General features: G+C 44.0%; 1 protein-coding gene across 11 annotated transcripts in view; it reads left to right on the forward strand.

Annotated features, from left to right (window-relative positions):
- Window positions 1-19,769, forward strand: part of LOC123993678 (UDP-N-acetylglucosamine--peptide N-acetylglucosaminyltransferase 110 kDa subunit) — a 47,173-nt gene that overhangs the window by 9,785 nt on the left and 17,619 nt on the right. For 4 of the 11 annotated variants that reach the window (XM_046296062.1, XM_046296066.1, XM_046296067.1 and 1 more), the window contains 9 exons: window positions 11,100-11,310; window positions 11,852-11,992; window positions 14,577-14,677; window positions 14,823-14,976; window positions 15,229-15,330; window positions 17,003-17,200; window positions 18,708-18,866; window positions 19,150-19,239; window positions 19,420-19,545. In XM_046296062.1, the coding sequence (XP_046152018.1) occupies window positions 11,100-11,310; window positions 11,852-11,992; window positions 14,577-14,677; window positions 14,823-14,976; window positions 15,229-15,330; window positions 17,003-17,200; window positions 18,708-18,866; window positions 19,150-19,239; window positions 19,420-19,545 (1,282 nt within the window). The remainder of the gene's footprint in view (window positions 1-11,099; window positions 11,311-11,851; window positions 11,993-14,576; window positions 14,678-14,822; window positions 14,977-15,228; window positions 15,331-17,002; window positions 17,201-18,707; window positions 18,867-19,149; window positions 19,240-19,419; window positions 19,546-19,769) is intronic. The other 7 variants (XM_046296065.1, XM_046296069.1, XM_046296070.1 and 4 more) reach the window with 3 other exon arrangements.

Below are 19,769 nucleotides of genomic sequence, written 5' to 3' on the forward strand. Positions count from 1 at the left end.
GCCCATTCCTCAAGGCAAAACTGTTCCAGCTCCTTCAAGTTGGATGGGTTCCGCTGGTGTACATCAATCTTTAGGTCATACCACAGATTCTCAATTGGATTGAGGTCTGGGCTTTGACTAGGCCTTTCAAAGACATTTAAATGTTTCCCCTTAAACCACTTGAGTGTTGCTTTAGCACAGTGGTTCTTAACCTTGTTGGAGGTACTGAACCCCAACAGTTTCATATGTGCATTCACCGAACCCTTCTTAATTGAAAAAAAAAATCTAATTCAAAACATAGGTATATATTTGACTGGTGCACAAAATGAACCGTGCATCAACATCACTGTGTTCAAAGAACAAAATCATCAAAACATTTTCACACAGATTATCATTTTCACACAAAAACAAAAACATAATAATGAATATTTACTGCAAATCAGTGTGACTTCTGCTGTTGCCTTTCAGAGACCAGTTCAGAAATGCGCGGCTTCACCTTGGCAAGTGCCACTCTCATGTCATTTTCGCAACAAAGTCTGTTCCTTTTCTTCGTTTTTATGTCCAGCATCCTCGAAAAGGATTGCTCGCAAAGATATGTTGTAACAAACGGTATGAAAATCTCCAGAGCTTTCTTAGCAATAACAGGGTGTTACCATTTGTTGACACCAAAACGTTGAAAGAGTTGTTGTTCTGAAAAGTTGCTGTTGAACCTGGCTCTGCTGAATTTCAATGATTTCATCGAGGTATTCATCATTGACATCTGTTGTCTCAACACTAAACGTGAACGGCTGTCTCACCCATGCTGGATATGACTCTCTTGTAGGGAAGTATCCGTCGAGAGACTTTGCAAGCTCATCTAAGTGCATGGCAATTGCTTGCTTCAGTTCAGCGGGTACAGAAATGTCTCCGATTCCAGATACATCTTCGATCTTACTTACACAGTCGTCCAGCAGGGGAAAGTTTGCGAAGTTATTGTTCTCTGTTCGTCGTTTCCATAACAGTAGCTTTTTTTGAAAAGCCTTCAGGTTTTCCTCAGCTTCGATGATGTTGACTCCACCGCCCTGCATCTTTTGATTGAGATGATTGAGAGCTGCGAAGATATCGGCCATGTACGCTAAAATGAGAATGAACTCAGAATTTTTGACGCAATCTGCATGACAATGTTGGTGCTCTTGCAAAAACAGGGCTAATTCCACACGCACGGCAAAAACACGATTCAGCACCTGTCCCCAGGATAACCACCTAACGTTAGAATGGTACAGAAGTACCTCGAATTCAGAGCCCATTTCTTTACACAGCTCACTGAAGATGCGATGCCGCAGAGCACTAGTTCGCACATAGTTCACGCATTCAACTACAATTTTTAATACTTCTGCCAGTTTTGGAGGTAAGGTTTTTGTTGCCAACGCATGCCTATGCAGAATACAATGCGTAACAATGATGTGTGGTGCATTGGCTTTCACTAGCGCACCAAAACCAGACTTTCTTCCCAGCATGACTGGAGCTCCGTCCGAACAAACTGCAGAAACCATATCCCACGAAAGATTGTTGTCTTTGAAGAAGTCATCCACAAGTTTCTTCACATCGGCTGCCTTGGTTGTTGTTGTAAGAGGCTTACAAAATAAAAATTCTTCCTTTATCACGTCGTCTTTCACATAGCGCACGAATACAGCAAGCTGGCTTAGATTGGAAACGTCTGTGGTCTCGTCGAGTTGAAGGCTGAATTTTGCCGGGCTTGAAATCAGATCTGCAACTACTTGAGCCAAGATGTCTTTGCTCATGTCCTCTATTCTGTCGCTGATGGTGTCATTTCAAAGAGGAATTTGGGATAACTTAACTTCAGCCTCTTTTTCCAGCATGATATTCGCCATCTTCAACACAGCTGGTTTTATGAGTGTTTCACCAATGGTGTGTGGTTTGCCCTGCTTTGCGATCAGGTAAGCAACTTCGTACGATGCTGTGAGGATCGGTTTGTTGATGGGTACAAAGCCGAGAACCGGCAGAGTAGCCTTTTCATCGAATCTGGCTCTCTTCACATTGAATTCAGCGAGCGTTGTGTTCTTGTATTTTCCATCTCCATGCAGCTTAAGGAAGTGTTCTCTTAGTTTTGAAGGTGCTAGACTAGAATTGCTCAACTTGGCATTGCAAATCATGCAGTTAGGACACTGACTCCCATCACATTCGGTTATACATGTAAATCCATATTGTACATATTCGTCCGACCACTTTCTTTTTTTGCTCGACATAGTAAGTATGAAGGGATTAAAATATTAAGAAAGAAATCACAAGACGTACCATCACCACAGTCACAAACTGAGCGCACCAAATTCCCTGCAGCACAGATAGGCCAAGCGATGTAGCGTGATCACCTGCAGCCAATGATGGCCAAGCGGAGCGTGTCATCACGAATCATATGAATCGGATGTTTGTCTTGACCTCCGCCGAACCCCTGAGACCGACTCACCGAACCCCTGGGGTTCGATCGAACCCAGGTTAAGAACCACTGCTTTAGCAGTATGCTTAGGGTCATTGTCCTGCTGGAAGGTGAACCTCTGTCCCAGTCTCAAATCTCTGGAAGACTGAAACAAGTTTCCCTCAAGAATTTCCCTGTATTTAGCATCATCCATCATTCCTTAAATTCTGACCAGTTTCCCAGGCCCTGTCGATGGAAAAACATCATGAGGTTCTCTGGGTGATGAGAGGTGTTGGGTTTGCGCCAGACATGGCGTTATCCTCGATGGCCAAAAAGCTCAATTTTAGTCTCTTCTAACCAGAGTACCTTCTTCCATATGTTTGCGGAGTCTCCCACATGCCTTTTGGCAAACACCAAATGTGTTTGCTTATTTATTTTCTTTTAAGCAATGACTTTTTTTCTGGCCACTCTTCCGTAAAGCCCAGCTCGTGGAGTGTGCGGCTTAACGTGGTCCTATGGACAGATACTCCAATCTCCGCTGTAGACCTTTGCAGCTCCTTCAGGGTTATCTTTGGTCTCTTTGTTGCCTCTGATTAATGCCCTCCTTGCCTGATCTGTGAGTTTTGGTGGGCAGCCCTCTCTTGGCAGGTTTGTTGTGGTGCCGTATTCTTTCCATTTTTAAATAATGGATTTAATGGTGCTCGTGAGATGTTCAGTTTATAATTATAAAAATTATAGCCCAACCCTGATCTGTACTTCTCCAAACAGGTCAGGGACAAAGTTGTGGAGAGCTCCTTGGTCTTTATGGTGCTGCTTGCTTGGTTGTGCCCCTTGCTTGGTTGTGCTCCTTGCTGAGTCGTGTTGCAGACTCTGGGGCCTTTCAGAACAAGTGTATAAACTTAGCAAAACAAAAATGAACGTCCTTTTTCAGGACCCTGTCTTTCAAAGATCATTTGTAAAAATCCAAATAACTTCACAGATCTTCATTGTAAAGGGTTTGAACACTGTTTCCCATGCTTGTTCAATGACCCATAAACAATTATGAACATGCACCTGTGGAACGGTCGTTAACACACTAGCAGCTTACAGACGGTAGGCAATTAAGGTCACAGTTATGAAAACTTAGGACACTGAAGAGGCCTTTCTACTGACTTTGGAAAAACACCAAAAGAAAGATGTCCCTACACATCTGCGTGAACGTGCCTTAGGCATGCTGCAAGGAGGCATGGGGACTGCACATGTCGCCAGGGAAATTTATTGCAATGTCCGTACTGTGAGACGCCTAAGACAGCGCTGCAGGGAGACAGAACGTACAGCTGATTGTCCTCGCAGTTACAGACCACGTGTAACAACACCTGCACATGATCGATACATCCGAACATCACACCTGCGGGACAGGTACAGGATGGCAACAACTGCCTGAGTTACACCAGGAACGCACAATCCCTCAGTCAGTGCTCAGACTGTCAGCAATAGGCTGAGAGAGGCTGGACTGAGGGATTGTAGGCCTGTTGTAAGTCATGTCCTCACCAGACATCACCGGCAACAACGTCACCTATGGGTACAAACCCACCATCGCTGGACCAGACAGGACTGGTATGTCTTGGACCTGTTGGATCGGAGGGTGAGGGCTAGGGCCATTCCCCACAGAAATGTCTGGGAACTTGCAGGTGCCTTGGTGGAAGAGTGGGGTAACATCTCACAATAAGAACTGGCAAATCTGGTGCAGTCTGAGGAGGAGATGTGCTGTAGTACTTAATGCAGCTGGTGGCCACACCATATACTGTTGCTTTAGATTTTTTTCACTTCACCAATTTGAACAATTTTGTGTCTGTCCATTTACATGAAATCCAAATAAAAATCCATTTCAATTACAGGTTGTAATGCAACAAAATAGGAAGGCGCTGTATGTGTGCTATTTTTATACTTCTCGTGCTTATGGTTTTGTACACCAGCTGAAAATAGTATTTTTGGTTATGGAAAATACATTTCGCAGCGGTTTAGATGGTGTAATGATTCTCTGGCTTGTTTTGTCACAAACTGAAATTAGGGGTGTTATTATCATTTTCAGAGTGATATCTGCATATTGCACCTTTATCTTCTGAACTCAATGGGACTTTTTGGTTACGTTTTTAATGTCACATGCACAAGTACCGTGAAAGGCATTTCTTGCAAGCTCTAACCCCAACTATGCTGTAATCAATAGCAATTTCATACTAAAAATACCAAGGTAGAACAGAACAAAAACCCACAAGATATAAAATAAGAATTAACATGATGAAGTACGCATACTATATACAAGGTCCGTTCCAGTACCATATTTACAATGTGTAGGGATACTGGATCGATACTATATGTACAGTGGGGAGAACAAGTATTTGATACACTGCTGATTTTGCAGGGTCTGTAATTTTTATCATAGGTACACTTACACTGTGAGAGACTGCATCTAAAACAAAAATCAGATTGTATGATTTTTAAGTAATTAATTTGCATTTTATTGTATTTTGTTTGTCTTAATCTTAAGGCTACAACATCCGCTGAAATGGCAGAGCAAAATTAAAAAATATTTTTTAGAAATATTTAACTTTCATACAATCACAAGTGCAATACACCAAAAGCAATACACCAAAACATACAGCCATTTTCCAGCCAAAGAGAGGAGTCACAAAAAGCACAAATAGAGAGAGAATTAATCACTAACCTTTGATCTTCATCAGATGACACTCATAGGACTTCATGGTACACAATACATGTATGTTTTGTTCGGTAAAGTTCATATTTATATTTAAAAAATCTGTTTACATTGGCGCATTATGTTCAGTCATGTTTTGCCTCAAACATCTGGCGGATTTGCAGAGAGCCACATCAATTTACAGAAATACTCATCATAAACTTTAATAAAAGATACAAGTGTTATGCATCGGATTAAAGATATACTTCTCCTTAATGCAATCGCTGTGTCAGATTTCAAAAAAGCTTTACGGAAAAAGCACACCATGCAATAATCTGAGTACAGTGCTCAGCCACAAAAACAAGACATAAGATACCTGCCATGTTGTGGAGTCAAAAGAAATCAGAAATAGAGTTATAAATATTCACTTACCTTTGATCTTCATCAGAATGCACTCCCACGAATCCCAGTTCCACAATAAATGTTTGATAAAGTTCATCTTTATGTACAAATACCTCCTTTTTGTTTGCGCGTTTAGTCCAGTAATCCAAAATGCACAACGCACAGGCACTAGGTCCAGACAAAGTTAAAACATTCCATTACAGTTCGTAGAAACATGTCAAATGATGTACATAATCAATCTTTTAAGATGTTTTTATCATAAATCTTCAATATTCCAACCGGACAATTCCTTTGTCTTTAGAAATGAAATGAAAAGGAGCTCGTGCGCGTGACTAAACTAATGGCTTTCTGCCAGACCCCTGGTTCAAACACCTCTTATTCGCTTCCCCCTCACAGTAGAAGCCTGAAACATTGTAAAGACTGTTGACATCTAGTGGAAGCCTTAGTAAGTGCAATATGACCCCATTTACACTATTGGATAGGCAATCCCTTGGAAACCTGAGGTTTGTAGTTTTTTTGCCTGCCATATGAGTTCTGTTATACTCACAGACATCATTCAAACTGTTTTAGAAACTTCAGACTGTTTTCTATCCAAATCTACTAACTATGCATATATTCGCTTCTGGGCCTGAGTAGCAGGTAGTTTACCCTGGGCATGCTTTTCATCCGAAGGGGGCAGTATTTTCACTTATCTCAAACATGTTAACCTCTTAGTCCGCCCCATCCCGGATCCGGGATCGTGACTACAACCTCAAGCTCATTACCATAATGCAAAATTAGCGATTTCTGAAAATTGCAAATTAAATGAAATAAATATGCCTATCCTCAAGCTTATCCTTTTCTTAACAATCCTGTCGTCTCAGATTTTCAAAATATGCTTTAGAACCAGAGAAAATCAATAATTTGTGTAAGAGTGGTGATAGCTAGCTTAGCATTTAGCGTTAGCATTTAGCACGCAACATTCACAAAAACCAGCAAAGGGATCAAATAAAATAATTTACCTTTGATGAACTTCAGATGTTTCAATGAGGACTCTCAGTTACATAGCAGATGTCCAGTTTTTCCTGAAAGATGCTTGTGTAGGACACAACGTTCCGTTTTGTTACTATGCATTTGGCTACCGAAACTAACCGAAAATTCAGTCACCTAAACGTCAAACTTTTTTCCGAATTAACTCCATAATATCGACTGAAACATGGAAAACGTTGTTTGAATCAATCCTCAAGGTGTTTTGTCATATATTTCTTCATTGAAATCCCTTCCCTGGAAGCGTGCATTCTTCTCTGATTCGGATGGAAAAATACTGGTACCTGACTTTTGCGCACCAATTTCCACGCAGACACCGTGCGGGACACTTGGTAATTGTAGGCTCTTATGGTCAATCTTCCAATGATATGCCTACAAATACGTCACAATGCTGCAGACACCTGGGGGAAACGATAGGAAGTGTCCGTTCATTCCTGTCGCATTCACAGCCATATAAGGAGATCATGGAAAACGTGCCTCCAGAAATCCTGTTGATTTCCTGGTCACTCAAACATCTTGGTTTTGCCTGTAGATTCTGTTCTATGGCACTCACAGTGAAAATCTTTACAGTTCTGGAAACGTCAGTGTCTTCTTTCCAAAACTATCAATTCCAAGCATAGTCGAGCATCTTTTCGTGACAAAATATTGTGCTTAAAACGGGCATGTCTTTTTATCCAAAAATGAAATACTGCCCCTAGAGTATTAACAGGTTAATGATGCGGAATTCAAATTGCCGGCAAAACCCTCTGGATGTAGGTTTTCCTTTTTGGTTATAGCCTCTTACAGTTAAGTGCCTGCCTGCTATTTTTCCTCTCTGTGACAACAGTCACGATGACAACTGAAAACTCACTCGTGAGGTAAACGGTTGGCATTTGACCATGTATTCCAAGACTGGTGAACAATGGACGATTCGAGTCGACGATTCCACCGTCCTCGAGTCAGCACACCAGTTGATGAAGAGGGGGAGGGGATGGATCTTTTCCGAGAGCCATGTTTCAAAAGAGCAGAGAATATTGCAGTTTCTAGAGTCCCGGTGGTTGCAAGTCCGCTATCAAAGTTCATCCATCCCTCTTTTGAAGTGACTAGTAGAATTGAGGGAAAGGGTGGCTGGTTCTCCTGTCGCCTTAATCTCGCCAGTATCCCCTCTCTAACGTCTGTTTCTTCTTGGTTTGCCCAAAAATTGGGTTGGAATTACAAGGCAGATGAGTTGAAGTGTAAGGTGGAATTGCGCTAACTGCCGATCTGATGTTCAAAAGTTGTCGGTTTATAAGAAATCATAGCGGATACATTTAAATAAAAAGGGCGGGGGGTCCATTCAAAATGGCAAACCGTTGGGTGGTGGCCACCGCCTTAACAAATACTTATTTTACAAGTACCACTAGTACCACTCTACACATCACTAGTACCACTCTACACATCACTAGTACCACTCTACACATCACTAGTGGCCACCGTACCTCTACTCTCCTCTACACATCACCAGTACTTATTTTACAAGTACCACTAGTACCACTCTACACATCACTAGTACCACTCTACACATCACCAGTACCACTCTACTCTCCTCTACACATCACTAGTACCACTCTACTCTCCTCTACACATCACTAGTACCACACTCTACTCTCCACTCTACACATCACTAGTACCACACTCTAGTACTCTACTCTCCTCTACACATCACTAGTACCACACTCTACTCTCCTCTACACATCACTAGTACCACACTCTCTACACATCACTAGTACTCTACACATCCACACTCTAGTACCACACTCTACTCTCCTCTACACATCACTAGTACCACACTCTACTCTCCTCTCACATCACCAGTACCACATCACACATCACCAGTACCACTCTACACACATCACCAGTACCACACTCTCCTCTACACATCACTAGTACCACACTCTACACATCACCAGTACCACACTACTCTCCTCTACACATCACTAGTACCACTCTACTCTCCTCTACACATCACTAGTACCACTCTACTCTACACATCACTACCACACTCTCTCTCTACACATCACTAGTACCACACTCACTACCACACTCTACTCTCTCTACACATCACTAGTACAGTACACATCACTCCACTCTACACATACACATCACCAGTACCACTCTACTCTCCTCTACACATCACTAGTACCACTCTACTCTCCTCTACACATCACTACCACTACTCTCCTCTACACATCACTAGTACCACACTCTACTCTCCTCTACACATCACCAGTACCACACTAGTACTCTCCTCTACACATCACCAGTACCACTCTACTCTCCTCTACACATCACCAGTACCACACTAGTACCACACACATCTAGTACCACACTCCTCTCCTCTACACATCACTAGTACCACTCTACACATCACTAGTACCACACTCTACTCTCCTCTACACATCACTACCACTCTACTCTCCTCTACACATCACTAGTACCACTCTCTACACATCACTAGTACCACTCTACACATCACTAGTACACATCACTAGTACCACACTCTACTCTCACATCTAGTACCACACTCTCCTCTACACATCACTAGTACCACTCTACATCACTAGTACCACACTCACTAGTACCACTCTACTCTCCTCTACACATCACTAGTACCACTCTCTCTCTCCTCTACACATCACTAGTACCACACTCTACTCTCCTCTACACATCACTCTAGTACCACACTACTCTCCTCTACACATCACCAGTACCACACTACTCTCCTCTACACATCACCAGTACCACTCTCTCTCTACACATCACCAGTACCACTCTACTCTCCTCTACACATCACCAGTACCACTCTACATCTCCACTCTACTCTCCTCTACACATCACTAGTACCACTCTCTCCTCTACACATCACCAGTACCACTCTACACACATCACTACTCTCCTCTACACATCACCAGTACCACTCTACACATCACCAGTACCACTCTCTCCTCTACACATCACCAGTACCACTCTACACATCACTAGTACCACTCTACTCTCCTCTACACATCACTAGTACCACTCTACACACATCACCAGTACCACACATCACTAGTACCACTCTACTCTCCTCTACACATCACTAGTACCACTCTCCTCTACACATCACCAGTACCACTCTACACATCACCAGTACCACTCTACTCTCCTCTACACATCACTAGTACCACTACACATCACCAGTACCACTCTACACATCACTAGTACCACTCTACTCTCCTCTCACACATCACTAGTACCACTCTACTCTCCTCTACACATCACACCACTCACCAGTACCACTCTACACATCACCAGTACCACTCTACTCTACACATCACTAGTACCACTCTACTCTCCTCTACACATCACCAGTACCACTCTACTCTCCTCTACACATCACCAGTACCACTCTACTCTCCTCTACATCACTAGTACCACTAGTACCACTCTACTCTCCTCTACACATCACCAGTACCACTCTACTCTCTACACATCACCAGTACATCACTAGTACCACTCTACTCTCCTCTACACATCACTAGTACCACTCTACACATCACCAGTACCACTCTACACATCACCAGTACCACTCTACTCTCCTCTACACATCACCAGTACCACTCTACTCTCCTCTACACATCACCAGTACCACTCTACTCTCCTCTACACATCACTAGTACCACTCTACTCTCCTCTACACATCACTAGTACCACTCTACTCTCCTCTACACATCACTAGTACCACTCTACTCTCCTCTACACATCACCAGTACCACTCTACACATCACTAGTACCACTCTACTAGTACCACTCTACTCTCCTCTACACATCACCAGTACCACTCTATCACTACCACTCTACTACTCTCCACCAGTCCACTACACATCACCAGTACCACTCTACTCTCCTCTACACATCACTAGTACCACTCTACTCTCCTCTACACATCACCAGTACCACACTACTCTCCTCTACACATCACTAGTACCACTCTACACATCGCTAGTACCACACTACTCTCCTCTACACATCACTAGTACCACTCTACTCTCCTCTACACATCACTAGTACCACTCTACTCTCCTCTACACATCACCAGTACCACTCTACTCTCCTCTACACATCACCAGTACCACTCTACACATCACCAGTACCACTCTACTCTCCTCTACACATCACCAGTACCACTCTACACACATCACCAGTACCACTCTACTCTCCTCTACACATCACTAGTACCACTCTACTCTCCTCTACACATCACTAGTACCTCTACTCTCCTCTACACATCACTAGTACCACTCTACTCTCCTCTACACATCACTAGTACCTCTACTCTCTCCTCTACACATCACTAGTACCACTCTCTAATCTCCTCTACACATCACTAGTACCATCTCCACTCTACACATCACTAGTACCACTCTCTACTCTCCTCTACACATCACTAGTACCACTCTCTACTCTCCTCTACACATCACTAGTACCACTCTACTCTCCTCTACACATCACTAGTACCACTCTACTCTCCTCTACACTTTTTACTACTACTTTTTACTTATTACTACTAGCGTTTACCCACCCTTCTCTCTTTTTCCAACCATTCAGAGCGGTGGCTGGCTACCTGCGTGCCCTCAGCCTGAGCCCCAACCACGCCGTCGTCCATGGCAACCTGGCGTGCGTCTACTACGAGCAGGGTCTTATCGACCTGGCTATCGACACGTACCGCCGCGCCATCGAGCTACAGCCCCACTTCCCTGACGCCTACTGTAACCTGGCCAACGCCCTCAAGGAGAAGGGCAATGTAAGGAAGAACACGGTGTGTGTGTCCAAGCAGTGAGAGACTGCTCCGTTATTCTGCATCCCAACTGCCAGTGTGAGAGGCATGACGGTCCCACCAGGCTGTGCCCAGTGCATGCCATGTCTGTCGTGCCTTCCTTGACCTAATTTAGGAGATGAGGGGGGTGTTTTCTCCACATATACAGAGAGGAGATCAGACTGGGTGTGGTTAGTTAGATATGCATGACATCCTGGTCTTCCAGCTGGTCTGTTTCATGATTGTTGATCGGCCATCCCTTTCAACACTGTTCCAGACAGAGAGATTATTTTGGGAAGTGCAAGCATCCCCTGTTCAGCTACAAACAGGGTTGCAGCTTTCAGTTAGCAGTGTTTGTGTAGCTGATGTCTCTGTTGGGGTCTCCCTTTTCTATTGGCCCTGTCTGGGCCTTGGTGTCTGTCTGTACGAAAATGTATGTTTTTCTGTGTGAGGGGGGTGTCTGTCTGTATCTGAGTGTTTTGTCTTTAACTGTGAATGTGTGTGTGTGGTTTAACCCTGTGTGGTGTAACCCCGTCTCTCCCAGGTATCCGAGGCTGAGGAGTGTTACAACACGGCCCTGCGTCTGTGTCCCACCCACGCAGACTCTCTCAACAACCTGGCCAACATCAAGAGGGAGCAGGGCAACATCGAGGACGCCGTCCAGCTGTACAGGAAGGCCCTGGAGGTGAGATGGATAACCAATAACTATGGCAGAATGCTCATAAAAAGCTTTGGAAAGTATCTCTTCCTCTTCTCTTACCTGGCATAATGGGTTTAAGGAATGCTGATTTACGTGCCCTTGTTTTTTCCCCCACCACAATCTTAATCACGTCAGCTCAGTGTTCTCTTTAAGGAAGTGTAATTTCATGACTGAACAATTGTTTGTTTTTGTAGGTGTGTACAGCGGCCCACTCTAACCTGGCCAGTGTCCTGTTATATGTATTCTAACCTGTAGGGGGTCCACTCACTGCCCAGAGTGGGTGAAAAACGTGCTTTCGTGATGAAATGTCACTTCCTTATGTTTATGTTATAAAATACATTTTACCAAGACAAATGATTTATTAGTGTTCTGAATCGTTCAGCGAGGTCTTTCTCGAACATAGTGCCTTCGGAAAGCATTCAGACCCCTTTTTCCACATGTTGTTACGTTACAGCCTTATTCTAAAATGTTTCCTCAACCATCTATACATAATATCCCATAATGACAAAGCAAAAACGGGTTTAGACATTTTTGCACATTTGTTACAAATATAAAACGCGTACCTTATTTACAGGCTCCCGAGTGGCGCAGCGGTCTAAGGCACTGCGTCTCAGTGCTAGAGGTGGCACTACAGACACCCTGGTTCGATTCCAGACTGCATCACAACCAGACGTGATTGGGAGTCCCATTGGGCGGCGCACAATTGGCCCAGCGTCGTCCGCGTTTTAGCGGGTGTAGGCCGTCATTGTAAATAAGAATTTGTTCTTAACTGACTTACCTAGTTAAAGGTTAAATAGTTTACTTTAAAAAATTTAAATAAATGTACATAAGTATTCAGATCCTTTGCTATGAAACTCTAAATAGAGCTCAGGTGCATCCTGTTTCCATTGATCATCCTTGATGTTTCTACAACTTGATTGGAGTCCAACTTGTGGTAAATTCAATTGATTGGACAGTTATTTGGAAAGGCACACACCTGTCAATATCAGGTCTAACAGTTGACAGTCAGAGCAAAAACCAAGCCATGAGGTCAAAGGAATTGTCCATAGAGCTCTGAGACAGGATTGTGTCAAGGCACAGATCTGGGGAAGGGTACCAACAAATTTCTGCAGCATTGATGGTCCCCAAGAACAGTGGACTGTGAAGCCACTCTTCAGTAAAAGGCACATGACAGCCCGCTTGGAGTTTGCCAAAAGGCACCTAAAGACTTGGACCATGAGAAACAAGGTTCTCTGGTCTGATGAAACCAAGATTGAACTCTTTGGCCTGAATGTCAAGCGTCACCTCTGGAGGCAACCTGGCACCATCCTTATGGTGAAGCATGGTGGTGGCAGCATCATGCTTGGAGATGTTTTCCAGTTGCAGGGACTGGGAGACTAGTCAGGATCGAGGCAAAGATGAGCGAAGTGAAGTACAGAGTGATCCTTGATGAAAACCTGCTCCAGAGTGCTCAGGATCTCAGACTGGGGTGAAGGTTCACCTTCCAACAGGACAAAGACCCTAAGCACACAGCTAAGACAACACAGGCGTGGCTTCGGGACAAGTCTCATGTTCTTAATTGGCCCAGCCAGAGCCCGGACTTGACCCCGATCGAACATCTCTGGAGAGACCTGAAAATAGCTGTACAGCAACGCTCCCCATCCAACCTGACAGAACTTGAGAGTCTGCAGAGAAGAATGGGAGAAACTCCTCAAATACAGGTGTGCCATGCTTGTAGCGCTCGTACCCAAGAAGATTCAAGGCTGTAATCGCTGCCAAATGTGCTTCAACCAAGTACTGAGTAAAGGGTCTGAATACTTATGTTAATGTGATATTTATGTTTTTTATTTTGAATGAATTTGCTAAAATAATTTTTTTGTCAATATGGGGTGTAGATTGATGAGGGGGGCGGGGACCATTTTAATCTAATTTGGCTTGTTTTACACCCTGTGAGAATGTGCCTGAGGTTGGCTGGCATGGAACAGAGGGCATGACAGGCGCAGGTTTCTCACCGCAACTTTTGAGAATTTTACATTTTCTGGTCGTCTTCAGTTGTTTCCGCAGGTCACAAAAAAAAGCTACATTTATGACACGGGCCGAGTTGAATTTGAAAGCCTTTTGTTAATCCTAATATCGGTTTATGCTCAGGGCTCCATTGACATCTCACATCCTCAGATGCTTGTTTATGTGAGAAGTCTACTGAAAATAACAGGAATTTCACATCCATATGAAAACGTCTACTAAAATATGGAAATACCTGTCTCAATATGGACCGTCTTGCCTCATTTTATTTCCTGCAGATTTGATTAAAAAGGATGTTCAACAGTGAGTTCAACAGTGAGCTGGCAGGTAGCCTTTATTCCGGACAGAATCCAGACTAGCTGATGCCGTTTCCCAGATTTAAAAAAAAAAATGTATTTAAAATTAAAAATAATTCTACAAGGGTAAAAACTACTTTTGAATGGATTATGATAAGAGACATGACGTTTTGACCATAAGCTTTCATTGAGAAATATCTACGCAATTAACATATTGGTCAAATTGTGTATTTGATTGGGCAACCTATAACCTGTGTGGTTGGTGTCTTTAGGTGTTTCCAGAGTTTGCTGCGGCCCACTCTAACCTGGCCAGCGTTCTGCAGCAGCAGGGGAAACTCCAGGAGGCCCTCATGCACTACAAAGAGGCCATCAGGTCAGCAGACACACACCCTCTCTCTGTCTCGCTCTCTCTTTCATCTCGTTGGTTTGACAGTCCATCGATACGCTTTTAGGGGCGGTGTTTCAAGGTTCTGAATGGAGTTGATTGGCTTCCTACTGAATTGTTTGTGTGCCTGTAGAATCAGCCCTACGTTTGCTGATGCCTACTCCAACATGGGCAACACTCTGAAGGAGATGCAGGATATCCAGGGAGCTCTACAGTGTTACACCAGAGCCATCCAGATCAACCCTGCCTTCGCTGACGCTCACTCTAACCTGGCCTCCATACACAAGGTGACTTTCATCTGCCATGTTTGTTATAACCCACAATCCTAAATCAACTCCTATCAGACCTACAAAGTGCAGTGAAGTTGATTTGGGATTGGTATTACTCTTTTTTTCTGTCACTAATATTCCGCAGGGCCAAATTCACCTATGCTCTGCAATTTAGTTATTTAATTCATGAAAATATTAAAATGCTTGTATTTATAAAGGAAGTTGTCTTATGATTCCATTATTATAATATGTTAATCTCCCTCCCCCCAGGACTCTGGTAACATCCCAGAAGCCATTGCGTCTTACCGTACTGCCCTGAAACTGAAGCCTGACTTCCCTGATGCCTACTGCAACCTGGCACACTGCCTGCAGGTACGCACACACTCACACGTCTCCTATGCCAAGTTACTGCAGATACACTTGAAGCCAAATCCTGATTTGAGACTCAACTGTAACTTGAGTATAATGAATGTATTGATGTGAGACATTACCAGAGAGTAGCCAAGTAAGGCCCAAGAGTCACTGCTCCTGTATTACGTTTCTCTGATTTACATTTCAGACTTTTACACAAACATCTCTCTCACAAACACACTCAACGGTCTCCTCTCTCAGAAACACACTCAACACAACTGTCTCCTCTCTCACAAACACTCAACACAACTGTCTCCTCTCTCACAAACACTCAACACAACTGTCTCCTCTCTCACAAACACACTCGACACAACTGTCTCCTCTCTCAGAAACACTCTACACAACTGTCTCCTCTCTCAGAAACACACTCGACACAACTGTCTCCTCTCTCACAAACACACTCAACGGTCTCCTCTCACACACACTGGACACAACTGTCTCCTCTCTCACAAACACACTCGACACAACTGTCTCCTCTCTCACAAACACACTCAACTGTCTCCTCTCTCACAAACACACTCAACTGTCTCCTCTCTCACAAACACACTCAACGGTCTCCTCTCACACACACTCGACACAACTGTCTCCTCTCTCACAAACACACTCATTTACATTACATTTACATTTAAGTCATTTAGCAGACGCTCTTATCCAGAGCGACTTACAAATTGGTGCATTCACCTTATGACATCCAGTGGAACAGCCACTTTACAATAGTGCATCTACATATTTTAAGGGGGGGGGGGGGTGAGAAGGATTACTTTATCCTATCCTAGGTATTCCTTAAAGAGGTGGGGTTTCAGGTGTCTCCGGAAGGTGGTGATTGACTCCGCTGTCCTGGCGTCGTGAGGGAGTTTGTTCCACCATTGGGGAGCCAGAGCAGCGAACAGTTTTGACTGGGCTGAGTGGGAACTGTACTTCCTCAGTGGTAGGGAGGCGAGCAGGCCAGAGGTGGATGCACCCCAGTGTTTCTACTTAAACGACATCTCTCACATCTACCACTCCAGTATTAATGCTAAATTAGAATTATTTTCGCCTCAAGGACCTATTTATTGCCAACCTCCCTACTCTTCTACATTTGCACACACTGTACATAGATTTTTCCTTTTTTCTTTTATTTTGTGTTATTGACACTCGACACAACTGTCTCCTCTCTCACAAACACACTCGACACAACTGTCTCCTCTCTCACAAACACACTCGACACAACTGTCTCCTCTCTCACAAACACACTCGACACAACTGTCTCCTCTCTCACAAACACACTCGACACAACTGTCTCCTCTCTCACAAACACACTCGACACAACTGTCTCCTCTCTCACAAACACACTCGACACAACTGTCTCTCTCACAAACACACTCTGTCTCCTCTCTCACAAACACACTCGACACAACTGTCTCCTCTCTCACAAACACACTTGACACAACTGTCTCCTCTCACAAACAACTGTCTCCTCTCTCACAAACACACTCGACACAACTGTCTCCTCTCTCACAAACACACTCGACACAACTGTCTCCTCTCTCACAAACACACTCGACACAACTGTCTCCTCTCTCACAAACACACTCGACACAACTGTCTCCTCTCTCACAAACACACTCGACACAACTGTCTCCTCTCTCCCCAGATTGTGTGTGACTGGACAGACTATGACGATCGTATGAAGAAGCTGGTGAGCATCGTGGCTGACCAGTTGGATAAGAACCGTCTGCCTTCGGTGCACCCCCACCACAGCATGCTGTACCCCCTCTCTCACGGCTTCCGCAAGGCCATCGCTGAGAGGCACGGCAACCTCTGTCTGGACAAGGTACAGGCCCTCATCAAAGCAAGTACAGTATTGACCTTCTATTCAGGTGAAAGTTGGGCTGGGGTGCTTGCATGGTAACGGGGTAAACGGTAAGACGGGATGGCTTGGAAGTTACTCGTCTGGTACATTTGAAGGAAACTTATTAGGCCCGTAGTCTTTTGTTTGGTTAAACATTAACAGTAAACAGCAGCCTTGGGTTGCAGAAGGTTGGGTTGCTTACAGGGTAAAGAGGTTGGTTCAGTCATAGATGGGTTAAGAGGAGTTAGGTTTGTGTGGTTAGTTGGCTGTTAGTTAGGACATGTTCAGGACAGGTTCAGGCTAGTTGTAACTGTCTTATGGACGAGTCATCTGGTTTTAATCTCTTGTCTAGTTGGACCACCTGAAAGTAGCTAGGTGAAAGATTAGTGGAATCTGTGTGGGTAGCTGGACAGGTAGGATGACTGACAGTGAAGGTGAACAGGTGATCACGTGTCAGGTGACAGAGGAATGGATGAGACTGAGGCAGGAATTCCTTTAACCATAAAGTGGTATATTTACTGCGTAATCTGTGCTGCATCACAAAGGAAACAAATAACATGTATACAATCAAATTCATAATCAAAGATCAAATCATATCATTCATTATTAACATAATTTAGGGAGTTCAACAGTCCAGTTCATTAAGTCAATAGTAATCATCCGCGAGTCATTTAGACTCATAACTATTTATCATAAATCATGAAAGAAAACAAACAGTGAATGTTTATACAATCTATAATCCCCATTATCAAAGTCAATCAGTTAGCAAACCATGACGTTTCTCATTTCACTCTTTCAATTGTCTTCATGTGTACATATAATTAATTTCAATACATATTAACCAAATCGATTGCATAATTGGCCTATGAGGATCCGTAGGGCCGTGATCATTGACAATTCACATTACACAATATGTTTGAAGCGTGCGCTCCAAGCCGCGCTCCGCGGTAATCGCTATAAACAATAACTGATGGCCCATCTCCGGACCACAACAGATAGTTCAGATGAAAGGTAACAGAGTCGGTGGACTTACGTGGATTCATCGATGCACAGAACTTCTGGATCTTACGGAGTTAAGGAAGAGAAAGCAGCGAGATCAGGCGATGGCAATTTCCTCCTTTTATGGAGTTGAGATGTGTCGGACATTTCCACCTGACCTAATTAAAGCGCCCCTGGCCCAGCTGAGTAAATGGCAATGAATTAAAGGAGTATTCCACCAACTCCATGGGCCTTTTCTACAGTAGGTTTAAGGTCATCATCTGACAGGCCATGATGTTCCAATGTCCATACTAGCAATCATTCAAAGTAGGATGCTAGTGTAGATTTGTTTGGAAGAGAGCCTTGGGTTATGCCTCAGATGGCACCCTTGTCATTACATTACATAGTGCACTACATTTGGTTAAAAGTAGTGCACTATATAGGGAATAGGGTGCAATTTTTGGGACACGGATAGACTATACCACAGCTGATAAACTAACGGCCCCCCCGCCCTCCTGTACCACCACAGATCAATGCGCTCCACAAGCCGGCCTTTGAGTACCCCAAGGACCTGAAGGCCAGCGCAGGGCGTCTGAGGGTAGGATATGTCAGCTCTGACTTCGGGAACCACCCCACCTCCCACCTCATGCAGTCCATCCCCGGCATGCACAGCTCAGAGAAGTTTGAGGTGAGCGGTTTCTTACTGTTGTCTCATTACCACTAGAGATGTTGTCAGGCAGATTGGCAACAACCAGTGATTTCATACCCGGATTTGATGTTTTATTCTCAGAGACGTAACTGAATAAATAATGGATTAACAAATTCATTTTAGTGGCCAAACGGTACATTTGATTTTTTTATATATTTTTTTTATCTTAAATTGAGATATAACAGCCATACGATACTGGCCGTGCATCTGTTCTAACAGTTGGTCGTAACATGGTTATAACATGTCTGGTTTCCCTCCCCAGGTGTTCTGCTATGCACTGAGCCCAGATGACAACACCAACTTTAGGGTTAAAGTGGTGGCCGAGGCCAATCACTTCACTGATCTGTCACAGGTGAGTTAACGCAGATGGAGAACTGAATCTAAGTACTTTAGAAGCAGCTTCATTTTCTCTTCACCCTTTCCTCTATACTGTAGAACATAGAGCCACTCTGAAGCCACATTCAACACCTGAGAGAATACTGATTTTTAAATCCTCTCCCTCCATGTCCACTCCTCCTGTCTGTCCTCTCAGCTCCCGTGTAACAGTAAGGCAGCAGACCGGATCCATCAGGATGGACTCCACATCCTGGTCAATATGAATGGCTATACCAAAGGAGCCCGCAACGAGCTGTTTGCCCTGCGCCCCGCTCCCATCCAGGTGAGATACAGGCTTTATTTGGCCATGTTAGTTTCTTTTACATTTTACCCCCCCCCCCCCTAGAATATTGGAGGAGGCATCCAGAGGTTTGTATCCAGAGGCACAGGACTGATAGTGACTGGCCACTGGTTTGTCATAAAGTCAGTGCTAAGTGATACTCCTGTCCCCTGTTTAGTGGCTGGGCTACCAGACAGAGATGTAGTGCTGCTGCAGAGTGGGGGAGT

This window comes from Oncorhynchus gorbuscha, linkage group LG13 (genome assembly GCF_021184085.1).
Source record: "Oncorhynchus gorbuscha isolate QuinsamMale2020 ecotype Even-year linkage group LG13, OgorEven_v1.0, whole genome shotgun sequence".
NCBI classification, from domain to species: Eukaryota; Metazoa; Chordata; class Actinopteri; order Salmoniformes; family Salmonidae; genus Oncorhynchus; species Oncorhynchus gorbuscha.